The sequence below is a fragment of the Chiloscyllium punctatum genome, chromosome 6 (genome assembly GCF_047496795.1).
Source record: "Chiloscyllium punctatum isolate Juve2018m chromosome 6, sChiPun1.3, whole genome shotgun sequence".
Classification (NCBI taxonomy): Eukaryota; Metazoa; Chordata; class Chondrichthyes; order Orectolobiformes; family Hemiscylliidae; genus Chiloscyllium; species Chiloscyllium punctatum.
Window position 1 is genome coordinate 14,769,840 of NC_092744.1, and position 15,333 is coordinate 14,785,172.

The 15,333-nt window shown below is 45.4% G+C and overlaps 1 protein-coding gene across 1 annotated transcript in view; it reads right to left on the reverse strand.

The window, feature by feature from the left end:
- Positions 1 to 1,630: 1,630 nt before the first annotated feature.
- The window catches only part of mindy4b (MINDY family member 4B), a 54,681-nt gene continuing 40,978 nt past the window's right edge, over positions 1,631 to 15,333 (reverse strand). The window contains exons 11-12 of the mRNA XM_072571809.1: positions 5,876 to 6,056; positions 1,631 to 2,178 (exon numbers count right to left, since the gene is read on the reverse strand). Coding sequence (XP_072427910.1) covers positions 2,036 to 2,178; positions 5,876 to 6,056 — 324 coding nt within the window. The 3' untranslated portion in view covers positions 1,631 to 2,035. The remainder of the gene's footprint in view (positions 2,179 to 5,875; positions 6,057 to 15,333) is intronic.

The following is a 15,333-nucleotide window of genomic DNA, read 5'->3' on the forward strand; positions in this document are numbered from 1 at the left end:
TGGATGGGTTACTCTTCTGAGGGTTGGTGTGGACGTGTTGGGCTGAAGGGCCTGTTCCACACTGTAGGCAATCTAATCAAAATAAAACAGCCAGACTCGCTGTCACAACAACAACTTTACAAAGCAGCATCTTACTCTGAACTTGTCCGGTTTGAGTTTTTAGAACGTACTTATTAAATCTGCCACGGAAAGTTGTTGGAAGTGTATTGGCATGTTGGCTTCAATTCTTGTGACATCTCGGCCTTTATTACTCGGAATATGGACTACAACAGACAAGAAACCTTGCTGCATTTGTTTATAGGACTTTTGTGAGACCACATTTACAGTATTGTGCACGGATTTGGGCTACTTATCTAAGAAGCGATACACCTGACTTGGAGGTAGCACACTAGAATGATTCCTGGGATGAGATTGTCATCCATTGTGAACAAATTGAATAGAGTGGACACAAGCTTTCTAGGGTTTAGAGGAACGAGAGGTGATCTCATTGAATTGTTGAAGATTTTGAGGGGCATTACTGAATACTTTCTGAAAAGCCACGATCTTACTGAATGGTGAAAGAGGTTCAAAAAGCAGACTGTTCTACTTCTGTTCCAATTTCTTATTTTTGTATGTTCTTAAGCTCACCTTTAACAACATAATAAGTGTTGGTTACCTCCAATCAACCTCTCTGGTTTGAAAACGAACAAATACATTGTTCATGCCCTCTTTCTTAATCCAATCTTCCTATCGCTACTTATTTTACTTTCTGTACCTGCTTTGATGTTGAAATTGTTTCCTTTATTTTTCCCCCTTCTCAGTCCTTTCTGTACTTAACTTTAATCCTTCAATCTGATTTGCAAAGGAGATACCAAGTAGAATCGCAGGTAGACAGGATAGTGAAGAAGGTATTTTGTATGCTTGCCTTTATTGGTCAGTGCATTGATTATAGGAGTTGAGATGTCACGTTATGGCTGTACAGGACATTTTTTAGGCCATTTTTGGAAAACTGCATTCAATTCTGATCTTGCTGCTATAATTGGTGAATTGATGCAGAAAAGATTTATTACAGTGTTACCAGGGGTTGGAGGGTTTGACCTAAAGGGAGTGATTGAGTAAACAGGGGCTATTTTCCCTGGAGCATTGGAGGCTGAGGTGTTCATGAAGTCATGAGGGGCGTGGGTGCGGTGAATAACCAAGACCTTTTTCCCAGGGTAGGGGAGTCGAAAACCATAGGTTTAGGGTGAGAGGGAAAAGATTTAAAAGGGACCTAAGATGTGTGTATGGAATGAGCTGCCAGCGGAGGTGGTAGAGGGTGGTACAATTATAACATTTAAAAGACATCTGGATGGGTATCTGAATACAAGGGGTTTAGAGGGATATGGGCCAAATACTGGCAAATGGGATCAGATTAATTAAAAATATCTGGTTGGCGTGGATGAGATGGATCGAAGGGTCTGTTTCTGTGCTGTACATCCCTATGAATTATTTTATCAGGTTGCCTTTGTTGTGCCTTTCTCTCTGCACAAATTCAACTTATTGATGGGGGAGTTTCTGTTTGAGCTGAAGGGTGCAAGGCAAGTCCAGCTAATGGCAGATGCATTTAGATGCTCTGTGCCTTAAATATAGCCCATTTGGTCAAGTCATCAGAACAGATTAGTTATTGGGTTAGCAGCAACACAGAAAGTTCTCAACTTAGCTATTTCTAATCAACCCATCCCAGACATGTAATGACACACTTCTGGAGTAGGTGGCACATGAACCCAAGCCTCCTGACTTAGAGGCAAGGTCACTATCACCACACCACAAGAGCACCGAAAGAGAGCTCTCTATTTATGCTTCAATAAGAACAGCTTGAGAGAACATGAATAACTTTGGAATTGCTCAAGTAACGATACAAAATATATGACTGAACACTGTCGGGACTCCCAAGGAACTAGGGGTAAATGGACAATAATAGACTTGTGCTGTCAGCCTTCAATTTCCCAATACAACAGAGTTGGTCAGTCAACTATCATTGTTTAACAGTCTCCTGTGAATCCCTTGCTGGAATCTTTCAGAAAAAGGGTACAGTTCCATTCCAGTCAATAACAGCTCCTTCCCACTTGGTGCGAATGGTCATTTCTACCGAGGGGAACCTTTTCTCAGGATCTCCTTCCTCCTCATGCATCCCATCCTCCCAGTGATGAGAGTGAGTATCTACAAGAGAGGGTAACATTAACATTAGAGAATTCTGTCGACAGTGTGAGGCAAGGAGATCTGAGGCACGCGAGGTCTAATTAGTGAAAGATGCAAGAACGTTTGAAGCAAATGTGATGATGCTAGCCATTTAACAAGGCGATGTTGTCCTTGGTTTTATTTTCAGAGATGTTGTAAAAGACTCAGACTCTGAAAAGTTCAAGTTGGATGGGTTTTAGGGCCAGTTTGATAATAGCTAACAGATAGTGTCTCAGGAAAAAGGCTTTCAAGTTCTTAAAGAAAACTTGTACAATGAAAGGGGAGTGGCCAGTTCTCCCAGCCCAGCTTTTCTCTGGTTTGGTTTGGTTTGGTTTGGTTTTTGACAGTCTATTCACTGAAAGCAGGCAGTTGTGATGTTGCTAGATCCAAAGAAGCAGGTCCATGCTGATCCTCCTCTCTCTCTCTCTGATCTCTCTCCTGTAAGACCCTGTGTTTGATTTTACCTTTTGTGCCAAGGGGTGTTTATGGGGATTGTTGCAAGTGTTTAGAACATCATCATTAAGTTGTGATAATCTGCTGGGTTTTCTGATAAGTTGTTATTATGTATTTCATTCTCTTTTGTTTGTGTTTCATTTGGTAATCTTGTAAGTAAATTCTGTTCTATTTAACACTAAGTGGTTTGACCAGCTGCATCCCACTCAGAATATCTGCATTACACCTGTTTAAAACAAATGGATATGTTAGGGGGTTTTCTGAAAATGTTTTGAGGGAGTCTGGCCTGGTCCATAACACAAACAGCTTACAGAAAAAGGTATAGAACTGATGTGACACAGTTCATCAGTTCTGGTGGTCCCATTTGAGGTATGGACATCAGCCAGGATCCCTTCTTAAAATGTGAGATCTTGTACATCCATTGGCAAGGCCAGATAGCGGCTCATTGGAAAGAGCATTCAATAGTCCTGCAGTGCTAAAGTGCCAGGAGAAAGTGAGGACTGCAGATGTGTTGGAGGCAAGAGAAGTGGTTCTCGGTGGGTGGGCTGGAGTCTGATTGAGAAAGTGGGCTCGGAGGCGGAGGCGCCAGAAGAAATGTTCAAGGTCGCAATAAGTGTCAAACCCATTAATCCGGGAGTGTAGAGTGATGAAGGTGAGGCCTTTGCTGAGGACTAAATGTTCATCCTCAGTGAGGGGAAGGTCTGGGGGTTTTGCAGGCGAGAGAGGTAGTCCTCATTAGGTGGGTGGGAGGTTTGATTGGGTGGGTGTCCAGAGATGTTCTCTGAAAAGATCCACAAGTTGGCGTCCTGTATCCCCAGTGTAGAGGAGGCCACATCGGGTGCAATGGATACAGTAAATGACATTGGTGGAGTTACAGGTAACTTTCTGTCGGATGTGGAAGGATCTTTTGTGGTTTTGGACAGAGGTAAGAGGGCAGGTTTGGGCGCAGATTTTGCACTTTCTGTGGTGGCAGGGGAAGGTGCCGGCAGTGGGGTGTGGGCTGGTGTGGAGCCTGGATCTGACGAGGGAGTCGCGGAAGGAATGGTCTCTCCAGAACACTGATAGGGGTGGGGAGAGAAATATATGTCTGATGGTGGGATCTGTTTGTAGGTGGCGGAAGTGGCAGAGGATAATGCGATGTCTACAGGGGTTGGTGGGGTGGAAGGTGAGGACTAGGGATTTTCTGTCCTTGTTGCATTGGGAAGGTTGGGGTTCAAGGGCAGTGGTGCGAAGAGTGGAGAAGATGTACTGGAGGGCATTATCGACCACGTGGGAAGGGAAATTGCGATCTTTGAAGAAGGAGGTCATTTGATATTTTCTAAGATGGAATTGGTCATCCTGGGAACATTTGTGGTGGAGGTAGAGGAATTAGGAATAAGAGATGGCATTTTTACAGGAGGTAGGGTGGGAGAAGGTTAATCTAGATAGCTGTGGAAGTCAGTGGGCCTGTAGTGGGTGTCCGTGGTTAGTTGGTCGCTGAAGATGAAGAAGGAGAGGTCTAGGAAGGGAGGGAGGTGTCTACGTGGTTCAGGTGAATTTGAGGTTGGGGTGAAAGGTGTTAGTGAAGTTGATGAAGTGTTTAACCTCCTCGTGGGAGTACGAGGTAGCGCCAATACAGTCATTGATGTAATGGAGGAACAGGTCGGGGGGGGTGAGAGCGGTGGTGGTGCTGGTGTAGCTGCAGATGATGGACTGTTCCAAGTACCCGACAAAGAGGCAGTCTTGGCTGGGTCCCATGCAGGTGCCCTTTGGTTTGTAGAAAGTGGAAGGATTGGAAGGAGAAGTTGTTAAGGGTGAGGACCAGTTCAGCCAGGCAGATGAGGGTGTCAGTGGAAGGCCTTCATTGTGGCGGATGTCCAGGGATTGGATGTTAATGTTGAAGATGAGGCATTGGGGGCCAGGAAACAAACGTTTTGGTGGAGGTGAAGGGTGTGGGTGGTGTCCCGAACATAAGTGGGGAGTTCCTGGACTAAGGGAGACAGGACGGTGCCAAGGTATGCAGAGATGAGTTCAGTGAGGCAATGGGTCGACCGGGGAAGTCAAGTTTGTGAATCTTCGGTAGGAGGTAGAAACGGGCAGTGCGAGGTTCACGGACAATGAGGTTGAAGGCTGTGGTGGGAGATCCCTAGAGGTGATGAGGTTGTGGATGGTCTGGGAGATGATGGTTTGGTGATGGGAGGTAAGGATGTGGTTGAGAGGGCAGTAGTGTCTGCAAGTTGGCGCCTGGTTTCAGCGGTGTAGAGGTCGGTGCGCCAAACCACCACTGTGCTCCCCCCCTTGTCTGCGGGTTTGATGGTGCGGTTGAGGTTGGAGCGGAGGGAATGGACGGCTGCGTGTTGTGAGGGCAGGAGGTTGGGGTGCTTGAGGGGGGTGGACAGGTTGAGGTGGTCAATGTCACAGCGGCAGTTAGAAATAAAGAGATTAAGGGTGGGTAACAGGCACCAACCAACCCCACTGCCCTGTGGTTGAACACTTCAACTCCCCTCCCACTTCTCCAAGGACATGCAGTTCCTGGGCCTTCCCCATCGCCAAACCCTTACCACCCGACACCTGGAGGAAGAACACCTCATTTTCCACCTTGGGACCCTGCAACCACACAGGATTAATGTGGATTGCACCAGTTTCTTCATTTTCCACCGTATCCCAGTCCCAAGCCTCCAACTCGGCACCGCCCTCTTGAATGGTCCATCACCTTCCCATCCATTCACCTCTCCAACCAATCACCTTCTACCCCCCCCTTTATCTACCTATCACATTTTCAGCTACCTTCCCCCAGCCCCACCCCACTCCCATTTATCTCTCAACACCCCCAGCCCAAAACATCAATTCTACTGCTCCTCAGATGCTGCCTGACCTGCTGTGCTTTTCGAGCACCCCACTTTCTGGGCTAAAGTGTCAGCCTAGATCTTATTTTTAAAAAAATTCATGGGATGTGGGCATCGCTGGTGGGCCAGCATTTATTGCCCATCCCTCATTGCCCTTGAGAATGTGATCGTGAGCTGCCTTCTTGAACTGCTGCAGTCTGTGTACTGTTGGTAGACCCACAATCCCCTTAGGGAGAGAATTCCAGGATTTTGACCCAGTTACAGTGAAGGAACAGTTATATATTTCCAAGTCAGGATGTGTGTGAAGTTACAGGAGTAAGAGGTGAGCTCACAATTGTCTAATGCAGACTGCTAGCATGGAGCCAAATGATCATTTGTATATTCAGTTTGAAAATGTGTACCAATTGTTAGGGTGATGGTCTTTGTCTGCGATGGCTGGCCACTGTAAAAATACAGATCGAAGAGATGCTCCATCCTCCAGTCAGACAAGAGGAGTCGATTGGTGTTGAACAGCACACTGGAAGTGTCATTGATGTTGCACAGCCATATCGGGAGCTTGGGAGTTTTTAACATGCTTCCAACCTGCCAAATAAACCACAATCAGTTGCAGGAACCACTCTAAACATTAATCCACTGTGTTACAGATTAAAGGATGAGTTTTCTTTGTTGGTTTAATTTTGACTGCATTCCCTGACCTGTGGACCAGCGATTGTTTGAAACAGTTAAATTGAATCATACAGCACGGAAACAGACCTTTTGAACAAACCCATCCATGCCGACTATATCCTATCCTGTTCACTTACCTGTCCAAATATCTTTTAAATATTATAACTGTAGCTGTATCTACCACTTCCTCTGGAAGTTCATTCCACAAATGAATCACACTCTCTGTGAAAAAGTTGCCCCTCTGGTCCCTTTTAAATCTTGCCCCTCTCACCTTCAACTTATGCCCTCTAGTGTTGGATTCCCCTACCCTAGGGAAAAGACATTGTCTATTCACCCTATCCATGCTTCTCATGATTTTATAAACCCCTATAAGGACCCCATGGGCTCCCGCGATCCAGGGAAAGAAGTCCTGGCCTATCTAGTTTCTCAATAGTGATTCATTCTTCCCCAGTGTTACAGGAAACCTGAACATAACCAGGAAAAATTGGAGAAGAGCCTGTGCTACTTCCAGGTCACATGGTATTCTGATGCAGGCAAAGCAAATTGTATTTTGATAGCTCATTGGAGCATACAGGGCAAGAAATTATCCATCATATCTGTGGCAGTTCTTCAAAGGGACTATCCAATCCCCTTGGCAGAATTTGATGATGAGCCCATGACAAAGACACTCTCCATGAGGCCCCGTCAGGTTACACTGCTGGGATTTCCACATTCTCCCACCACACTAGATTCGGTTAGGATATCTGGTTGGCATGGACAAGTTGGATCGAAGAGGATTGGACACCTGCCTGATCAGCCTGGACCAGGAGAAAGCCTTTGACAGGATATCACACAGGTATATGAGAGATGTTCTCTCCAAAATAGGCTTTGGGGAGGGAATCTGCAATTGGATCAGACTGCTCTACACCAACATTGTCAGTGCAGTCTCAATCAATGGGTGGGAATCAGATAGCTTCCCAGTCAGATCTGGAGTCAGGCAGGGCTGCCCTCTCTCTCCTGCCTTGCTTGTGTGCTGCATAGAGCCATTTGCCGAGTTCATCAGGAAGGATGCGAGCCTGAGAGGGGTGACTATTCCTGGCAGCGGGGGCCTGCAGGTTAAGGCCTCCCTGTACATGGATGACGTTGCCGTTTTCTGCTTGGATCCACTGTCTGTGCACAGACTCATGTACATATGTGACCAGTTTGAACGGGCCTCGGGGGCCAAGGTAAACCGAGGCAAGAGCGAGGCCATGCTCTTCGGGAACTGGGCCGACCAATCCTCGATCCCCTTCACCGTCAGGACTGGCCACCTGAAGGTGCTGGGTATTTGGTTCGGGGGGGCTGGGGCGTGCGCCAAGTCTTGGGAGGAGCGTATCAGCAAGGTGAGGCAGAAACTGGGCAGATGGAAGCTACGGTCGCTCTCCATCGCTGGAAAAAACCTGGTCATCAGGTGTGAGGCACTGTCATTGCAATTATATGTGGCGCAGGTCTGGCCTATTCCCAGAACCTGTGCCGCTGCAGTCACCCGGGCCATCTTCCAGTTTATATGGAGGTCAAAGATGGAGCGGGTCCGAAGGGACTCGCTGTAAAAAGATCTGGGCAACGGGGGAAAAAATACACCCAATGCCACCCTCACTCTGATGGCCACCTTTGTGTGTGGCTGCATCAAGCTGTGCATGGATCCCCGGTACGCAAACACCAAGTGTCACTACGTACTGAGGTTCTACCTGTCCCCGGTGTTGCGAAGGATGGGCCTGGCCTCGCTGCCACGGAATGCTCTGAGTAGTTGGACCGTTCCATATCACCTGTCCTTCGTGGAGAAGTTTATGAAGAAAAACACCTTTGACCACAAGTCCATCAGGAAGTGGTCAGCACGTAGTGTCCTTGAGACCCTTTGGGAAAAGGAGAGGGCGGATCCTGTCGAGCGGTTCCCTGAGCAGACTGTCAAAGCCATTTGGCAGAATGCCTCATCGCCAGAACTTTCCAACAAGCACCAAGACGTGGCTTGGCTGGTGGTGAGAAGGGCTCTGCCTGTGAGATCCTTTATGAACACCCGGACTCTCAGCCGCACCGCACTCTGCCCTCAAAGCGGCTGCGGGGGGGACGAGACTGTCACACACCTCCTTCTGGAATGTGCCTACGTAGAAGAAGTCTGGAGAGGAATGCAGTGGTGTTTGTCGAGGTTCGTCCCGAGCAGCGCCGTGATGCGGGACTCCGGGCTATACGGCCTGTTCCCTGGGACGCACACCGAGACGAACATCGACTGTGCTTGGAGGATCATCAACTCGGTGAAGGACGCTCTCTGGGCGGTCTGAAACCTTTTGATCTTCCAGCTGAAGGAATTGACCCCGACTGAGTGTTGCAGACTGGCACATTCCATGGTCCAGGACCACGTGTTGAGGGACGCGCTGAAGCTTGGGGCAGCTGCCACCAAGGCGCGGTGGGGAAAGACCACCGTGTAAGATCTGCCTGCCTAAAGAAGAACAGGGGGCCCACGCAGTCATTTGGGCTCTGCTGACACCTCAGTTAAAAATGTAATTGTACCGACCTGTAAATAGGGATGATTACTCTGTTTCGGTATGCAAACAAATGGAATGTTTACATACGTATGGCATGTCCAGTTGTACAGATCATCAAAGTATTTTATGAATAAAGTATATTTTTGAAATTAAAAAAAAATTGTATCGAAGAGTCTGTTTCTGTGCTGTATATCTCTCTGACTCTCACTTTCATTCCCAACTTCATCTGACTACCTGGAAAACAGAGATAAGGGCAGCAAGCATCTCTTTAGTGGCCAACAATTGGCTACTTAAGGGTCTCAATTGAGACAAAAGCAGGCAGACTGCTCTAGGCCTTATTTACTACCCAGAAGGTCATGGTGGGGGGTGTGAGGGAGTGGACAGCTCAGTTGGAGAAATACGTGAACCATACTGTTTGTACCTTCCGTCAGAAGGGAGCTGTAAAGTTCAGCCTCTGTTTTTTCCCTCACAGGCATTTTAATGTATGATTTCCAAAAATATATCCAATTTCCTTTTAAAAGCTACTATTGAAACTACCCTTGTAGTCAAAAATCACACAACACTTTGTTATAGTCCAATAAGTTTATTTGAAAACACAAGATTTCCGAAGAACACTTGAAGAAGGACCGTGGCTCCAAAAACTTCTGTTTTCAAATAAACCTGTCAGACTATAACACAGTGATTTTTAACTTTATCTGCCCCAGTACAATGCCAGCACCTCTACATCATGACCAGCCTTTTAGGTTGTGTATTCCACATGTGTAAAATAGTTGACTCCTCATCTCCCCTTTTTTATGCCAATTATCTTAAAATTATGTGTCAAGTTGGAATACTCCCCACTTGCCTGATGGGTGCAGCTCCAACAACACTCAAGAAGCTTGACACCATCCAGGACAAAGCAGCCCACCTGATTGGCCCACATCCACAAGCATCCACTCCCTCCACCACCGATACTCAGTAGCAGTAGTGTCCACTATCTACAAAATGCACTGCTGACGTTGCCAATGACCCGAGACATCAACTTCCAAACCCACAACCACTTCCATCTGAAAGGACAAGGGCAGCAGTTACATGGGAACACCATCATCTTTAAGTTCTCCTCCAAGCCACTCACCATCCTGACTTGGAAATACATTGTCGCTCCTTCACTGTCACTGGGTGTCCCACGAGTGAATTAAAAAGTTTTCCTTTGGTCACCAACCCTCCTGCTAGTGGACAATATGAGGCACTTCGTACTGGAAAGATTTAAGCTCTGCCTATCCAGATTAGCTCTTCCCATAACCCATCATTTGCATCTGCCTATCCAGATGTAAAGGATGGTTTATGGGAAGAGTTAATCTTTAGGCCTAGGATTGGTTATGTGTTCACAAAAGTAGCAGAAAAATTCTAAATGTTTGTTCCTACTGTTAAAATCATGTAGTTCAAGTAGCAATGTCTGTTTATTGTTCATTTGAGTCTGATGTCTTACAGAGACAATTTTTAATTTATTTTTGTTCACCCCTGTGAGGTTGGTGCTGTTTCAACTTGCCCTTGAGAAGGTGGGGGTGAGCTGCCTTCTTGAACCTTGCAGTCCATCAGGTATAGGTTGACCCACAAGGCCATTGGGGAGGGAATTCCAGGATTTTGACCCAGCCACAGTGAAGGACTGGTGATGTATTTCCAAGTCAGGATGGTGAGTGGCTTGGAAGGGAACTAAAAGATGATGGTGTTCTCATGTGTCTGCTGCCCTTGTGCTTCTAAATAGAAGTGGTCATGGGTTTGGAAGGCACAGTTGAGGGATCTTTGTTAGCAAAGCATCTTATAGATAGTATACACTGTGGCTACTGAGCATCAGTGATGGAGGGAATGGATGCTTGTGAACGTGGGGCCAATCAAGCTGGCTGGTTTGTCTTGGATGGTGTCAATCTTCTTGAGTGTTGTTGGGCCTGCATTCATTCAGGCAAGTGGAAAGTATTCCATCACACTCCTGACTTGTGACTTGTAGATGTTGGACAGGCTTTGGGGAGTCAGGAAGTGTGTTCCCCATGCAGTATTCCTAGCCTCTAATCTGCTCTTGTAGCCATTGTGTTTATCTAGTGAGTCCAGTTCTACTTCTGGCCAGTGGTAACCTCTAGGATAATGGGGTTTCAGTAATGCCATTGAATGTCAAGGGGTAGTGGTTAGATTGTCTCTAGGTGGAGATGATCTTGCCTGGCATTTGTGCAGTGCGAATGTTAGACATATTGTAACTAGCAACTAAGTAAAACATAATAAAACAACACAGTTTAATCAAGTCAGAAACTAGTTCTACATGAACCACTCTGTGGCCATCCTTCCCTAAATGCAGCCAGTACCTCAACTAACACCAACAAGAAGATTAGGTGGTAGTGAACCTATCTGAGGTGTTTCCAGCGGAAATCCACACCTACATTATACTCAAATTGCTGACATGCAACATTAAAAGATCTAAACTTTTCTCCTGAATTTACTCAATCAAGACTCTCTAGAATTTTGAATGATTTGAATGAAGGGTGGCACAGTGGCTCAGTGGTAAGCACTGCTGCCTCACGACACCAGGGTCCTAGGTTCAATTCCAGCCTGGGAACTGTCTGTGTGGAGTTTGCACGTTCTCCCTGTGTCTGCATGGGTTTCCTCCCACAGTCCAAAGATGTTCAGATCAGGTGATTTGGCTATGCATTAGTCAGAGGGGAGTGGGTTACTCTTCGGAGGGTCAGTGTGGACTGGTTGGGCCAAAGGGCCTGTTTCCACACTGTAGAGAATCTAATCTAAATCTCCCCTTAAGTCGAAAGTGAATAGGGACAATATCCCTGGTTTATTCAGCTGGGGAGAAAAAAATAATTTTCATTCAGGGGTTAGTGGGGTACAAGGTTAGAATTTTTAAACAGTTGTATAAGATTACGACTTGGAGGTACACAGAGATGACAGAACTGTGCAGCAGAATTTATTCACAATGTCTTGAGATGGTGAGTCCATGTTCTCGCTCAGGTTTCTAGCTATCTCTACAGTTTATTAACTTTTCTTCATGCCCACATCCAATCTTTACCATGCAGGCACAGTGAGCAACAATTGTAAGCAAATTTGTATAAGCACACTCGGAACAATTGTAGCAACACAAACAAATCAAGGCTAATACCTTCAGATCTGGTATAGACATGTCATATGCTTTACAGTTCAAATGCATTATAAAATCTCACTGCATTAATTTGACAGTTAGACAAATTGAGTTCTCAATGTGGAAGCTTCCAAAAAAGGCTCCTGATAATTTGGTAACTTCTACAGCTAAGTGAGATTGCACATTTCCATGGTTACTGCCTGGTCGTGATCAATTACAGATACCAAGAAAATTAGCAGTCTCCTTTCCCACGGATCATCATAAAAGTCACGCAGTGCAACACAGAAACATAAGACTTGGCTCAACTGATCCATGCCCACTTTATTTATCACACTTTTTAAAGTTTTTAGATGGGATTGGGCATCATTGGCAGAACCTTCATTCATTATTTACTTAGACCAATGGGTAGTTAAGAGTCAGCCATATTTCTGTGGGTCTGGAGTTGGATTAGGTCAGTCCAGGTAAGGATAGCAAATTCTCTTATATAGAAGACGGACACTCCTCTAAGCTTGAAAGTTCATTAGTGGACCAACTTTTTTAAAAATTCACTCATGGGACGAGGGCTTTGCTGGCTAGGTAGCATTTATTACCCAGAGAGCATGTAAGAGTCAACAATTTTGCTGTGGTAAAAACAATAACTGCAGATGCTAGAAACCAAATTCTGGATTAGTGGTGCTGGAAGAGCACAGCAGTTCAGGCAGCATCCAACGAGCAGCGAAATCGACGTTTCGGGCAAAAGCCCTTTATCAGGAATACGCGAAATCGACGTTTCGGGCAAAAGCCCTTCATCAGGAATAATTTTGCTGTGGGTCTGGAGTCACATGTAGGCCAGACAGGTAAGGATGGCAGTTTCCTTCCCTAAAGGGGATTAGTGAACCAAATGGGTTCTTCCAATAACTGACAACGGATTTATGGTCATGGACTCATAATTCCAGATCTTTAAAAAAAATTGAATTCAAATTTCACCATCTGCTGTAGCAGGATTCAAACCTGGGTCCCCAGAACATTCTCTGGGTCTCTAGATTAATAATTCAGCAAAAATACCACCAAGCCATTGCCTCCCTAAACTTGAATGGCAAACAATGCATGGTTTCCATTAAACCAACTTTTTTGAAATTCCAGATTTCATTTAATTCAAATGTCCCTATTTTCCACGGTGAGGCTTGAATCCCCATGAGTGAAACATTAACCTGGGGCTATAGAATACCATTCCACTGAGATAGCTATCACATCAAATGAGAGGCTTATGATAATGCTCTACACAATGTTGCTACAAGGCTTTGACCTTTCCCTGATCAGAAATGTCAACAGCGTAGTTTCTCTGTTTATAGCCCTGTATTGAAAGAATTGCATTAAGGAATTATCAGAGCTATCAGGGCACAGTTTATATAACTGTGTAGGAATAATTTGTGATTGTGACCTTTGATAAACTGTGTGCAGAGTATCCTAACAGCTCTGTAACATAAATATGCCATTAACTACATCCAAGAGGCTCCAGTTACACTGGAACTGATCCACAAAGCAACATTGTGCATCACTAAGTACATAGCTTTAAAACCTCATTGCTTAATTCTTTAAGAAACTGTTGGTACCTGAAATGCAATATCATCTACAGAATATCCTGTCTGGTCTGGTTATTTATGTGCAAAGGTCTCACAAATAATTTCAGGGCCCAACAAATCATGATCTAAAGAGTTCCTCAGCAAGTCGTGAGTAAATGGAGTTCATGGAATGCCCTGCCAGTAGCAGTGGTGGACTCTCCCTCTTTATGGGCATTTAAACGGGCATTGGATAGGCATATGGAGGATAGTGGGCTAGTGTAGGTTAGGTGGGCTTGGATCGGCGCAACATGGAGGGCCAAAGGGCCTGTACTGCGCTGTATTTTTTCTATGTTCTATGTTCTAAAAGGTGGGAGGAATGCTTTGATTAAGCAGATGGTTAGAATGTGGAACTTGCTATCTCAGGACTAGTTCCAGTGAAAGGTACTGATGGTCTGAAGGAGAGGCAGGATGGCTAGATGAGGGAGAAAGGAATGAGGCAAAAATCCTGGAACTCTTCTCCCTACCAGACCCCAAAGCCCCAGAGACGGCAGCAGATCATGACATTGCATCTTCAATACTTTCTCAAGAGAAATTATTGATTGATTTATTGTTGTTTTCTCATGAACCATGATACAGTGAAAAGTGTAGTTTTGCATGCCTTTCAGGCAGATCGTACCATACAAAATGCATCAGGATAGCAGAACAGCGTGCAGAATACAGTATTACAGCCACAGAGAAGGTGCAGAGAGAGAGAGAGAGATCAGAATTAATGTTTGAGATGTTCATTCAAAAAGTCTGGTCACAGCAAGGGAACAAACTGTTCTTGGATCTATTCATACACATATTCAAACTTTTATATCATCTGCCCAATGGAACAGGTGGTAGAGAGTATAACCGGGGTGGGAGGCATCTTTGATTATGTTTGTTGCTTTCCTGAGGCAGTGGGAAGTACAGATGGAGTCAATGGATGGAAGGCTGGTTTGTGTGATGTACTGGTAGGATGCTTTCTATAGTTCATCTATAAAAATTGTTAAGAGTCCTTGTGTACATGCTGAATTTCCTTAGCCTCCTGAGGACGTAGAGATATTGTTGTGCTTTCTTGACCATTACATAAGCGTAGGTGGACTAGGACAGATTGTTGGTGATCATCACTCATTGAAACTTGACCATCTCCAGATCAGCTCCATTGATGAAGACAGGGGTGGGCCCCCCATTCCGTTTCCTGAAGTCAATGACCAGCTCAATTCAGGACAGGCAGCAAGTGCTGGTCTAGTCGGTGATACTGACCATCCAGTGAGAGAATAAAATTTGCAGCTGGGTTTGATGAAGAACAATGGAGGAGGGTGTGAAGCTTAAAGACCAGCTCTGTCTGAGTGGCCTGTTTCTGTGTTCCTTTATGAAGCTTACAAAAAGTGAAGTGAAAGAAGATTTCTTCTCCTGGTAGTGCAGACGAACAGGTTGTGTCCCAACAGTAACCATGATAACATCCAATCTTACAAAGCCTCATGGACTTTATACATACAAGACTTGGGCATCATTTCAGCCTTCATTGCCCATCCCTTATTGTCCCAATTGAGAGAGTGCTGATGAGCTGCCCTCTTGAAATAGTGCAGGTTGTACATGCTACAAAACAGCTAGGACCCTTTCTTAAAGAAAAACAGACATTGCTGGAGAAACTCAGCAGGTCTGGCAGATCTGTGGAGTTAATGTTTTGAGGTCAGTGACCTTTCTTCAGAATGAGTTCTGTTAACTCTGTTTCTCTCACCACAGATGCTACCAGATCTGCCAAGTATTTGGTCAATTCCCCTCTCTCTGCCCCAGGCCTCTTAGCCCATCCAGATACAAAAGCTTAAACACATTTAGATTAGATTCCCTACAGTATGGAAACAGGCCCTTCAGCCCAACAAGTCCATACCGACCCTCCGAAGAGTAACCCACCCAGACCGATTTCCCTACATTTACCCTTGACTAAGGCACCTAACACTATGGGGAATTGAGCATGGCCAATTCACCTGACCTGCAGATCTTTGGATTGTGAGAGG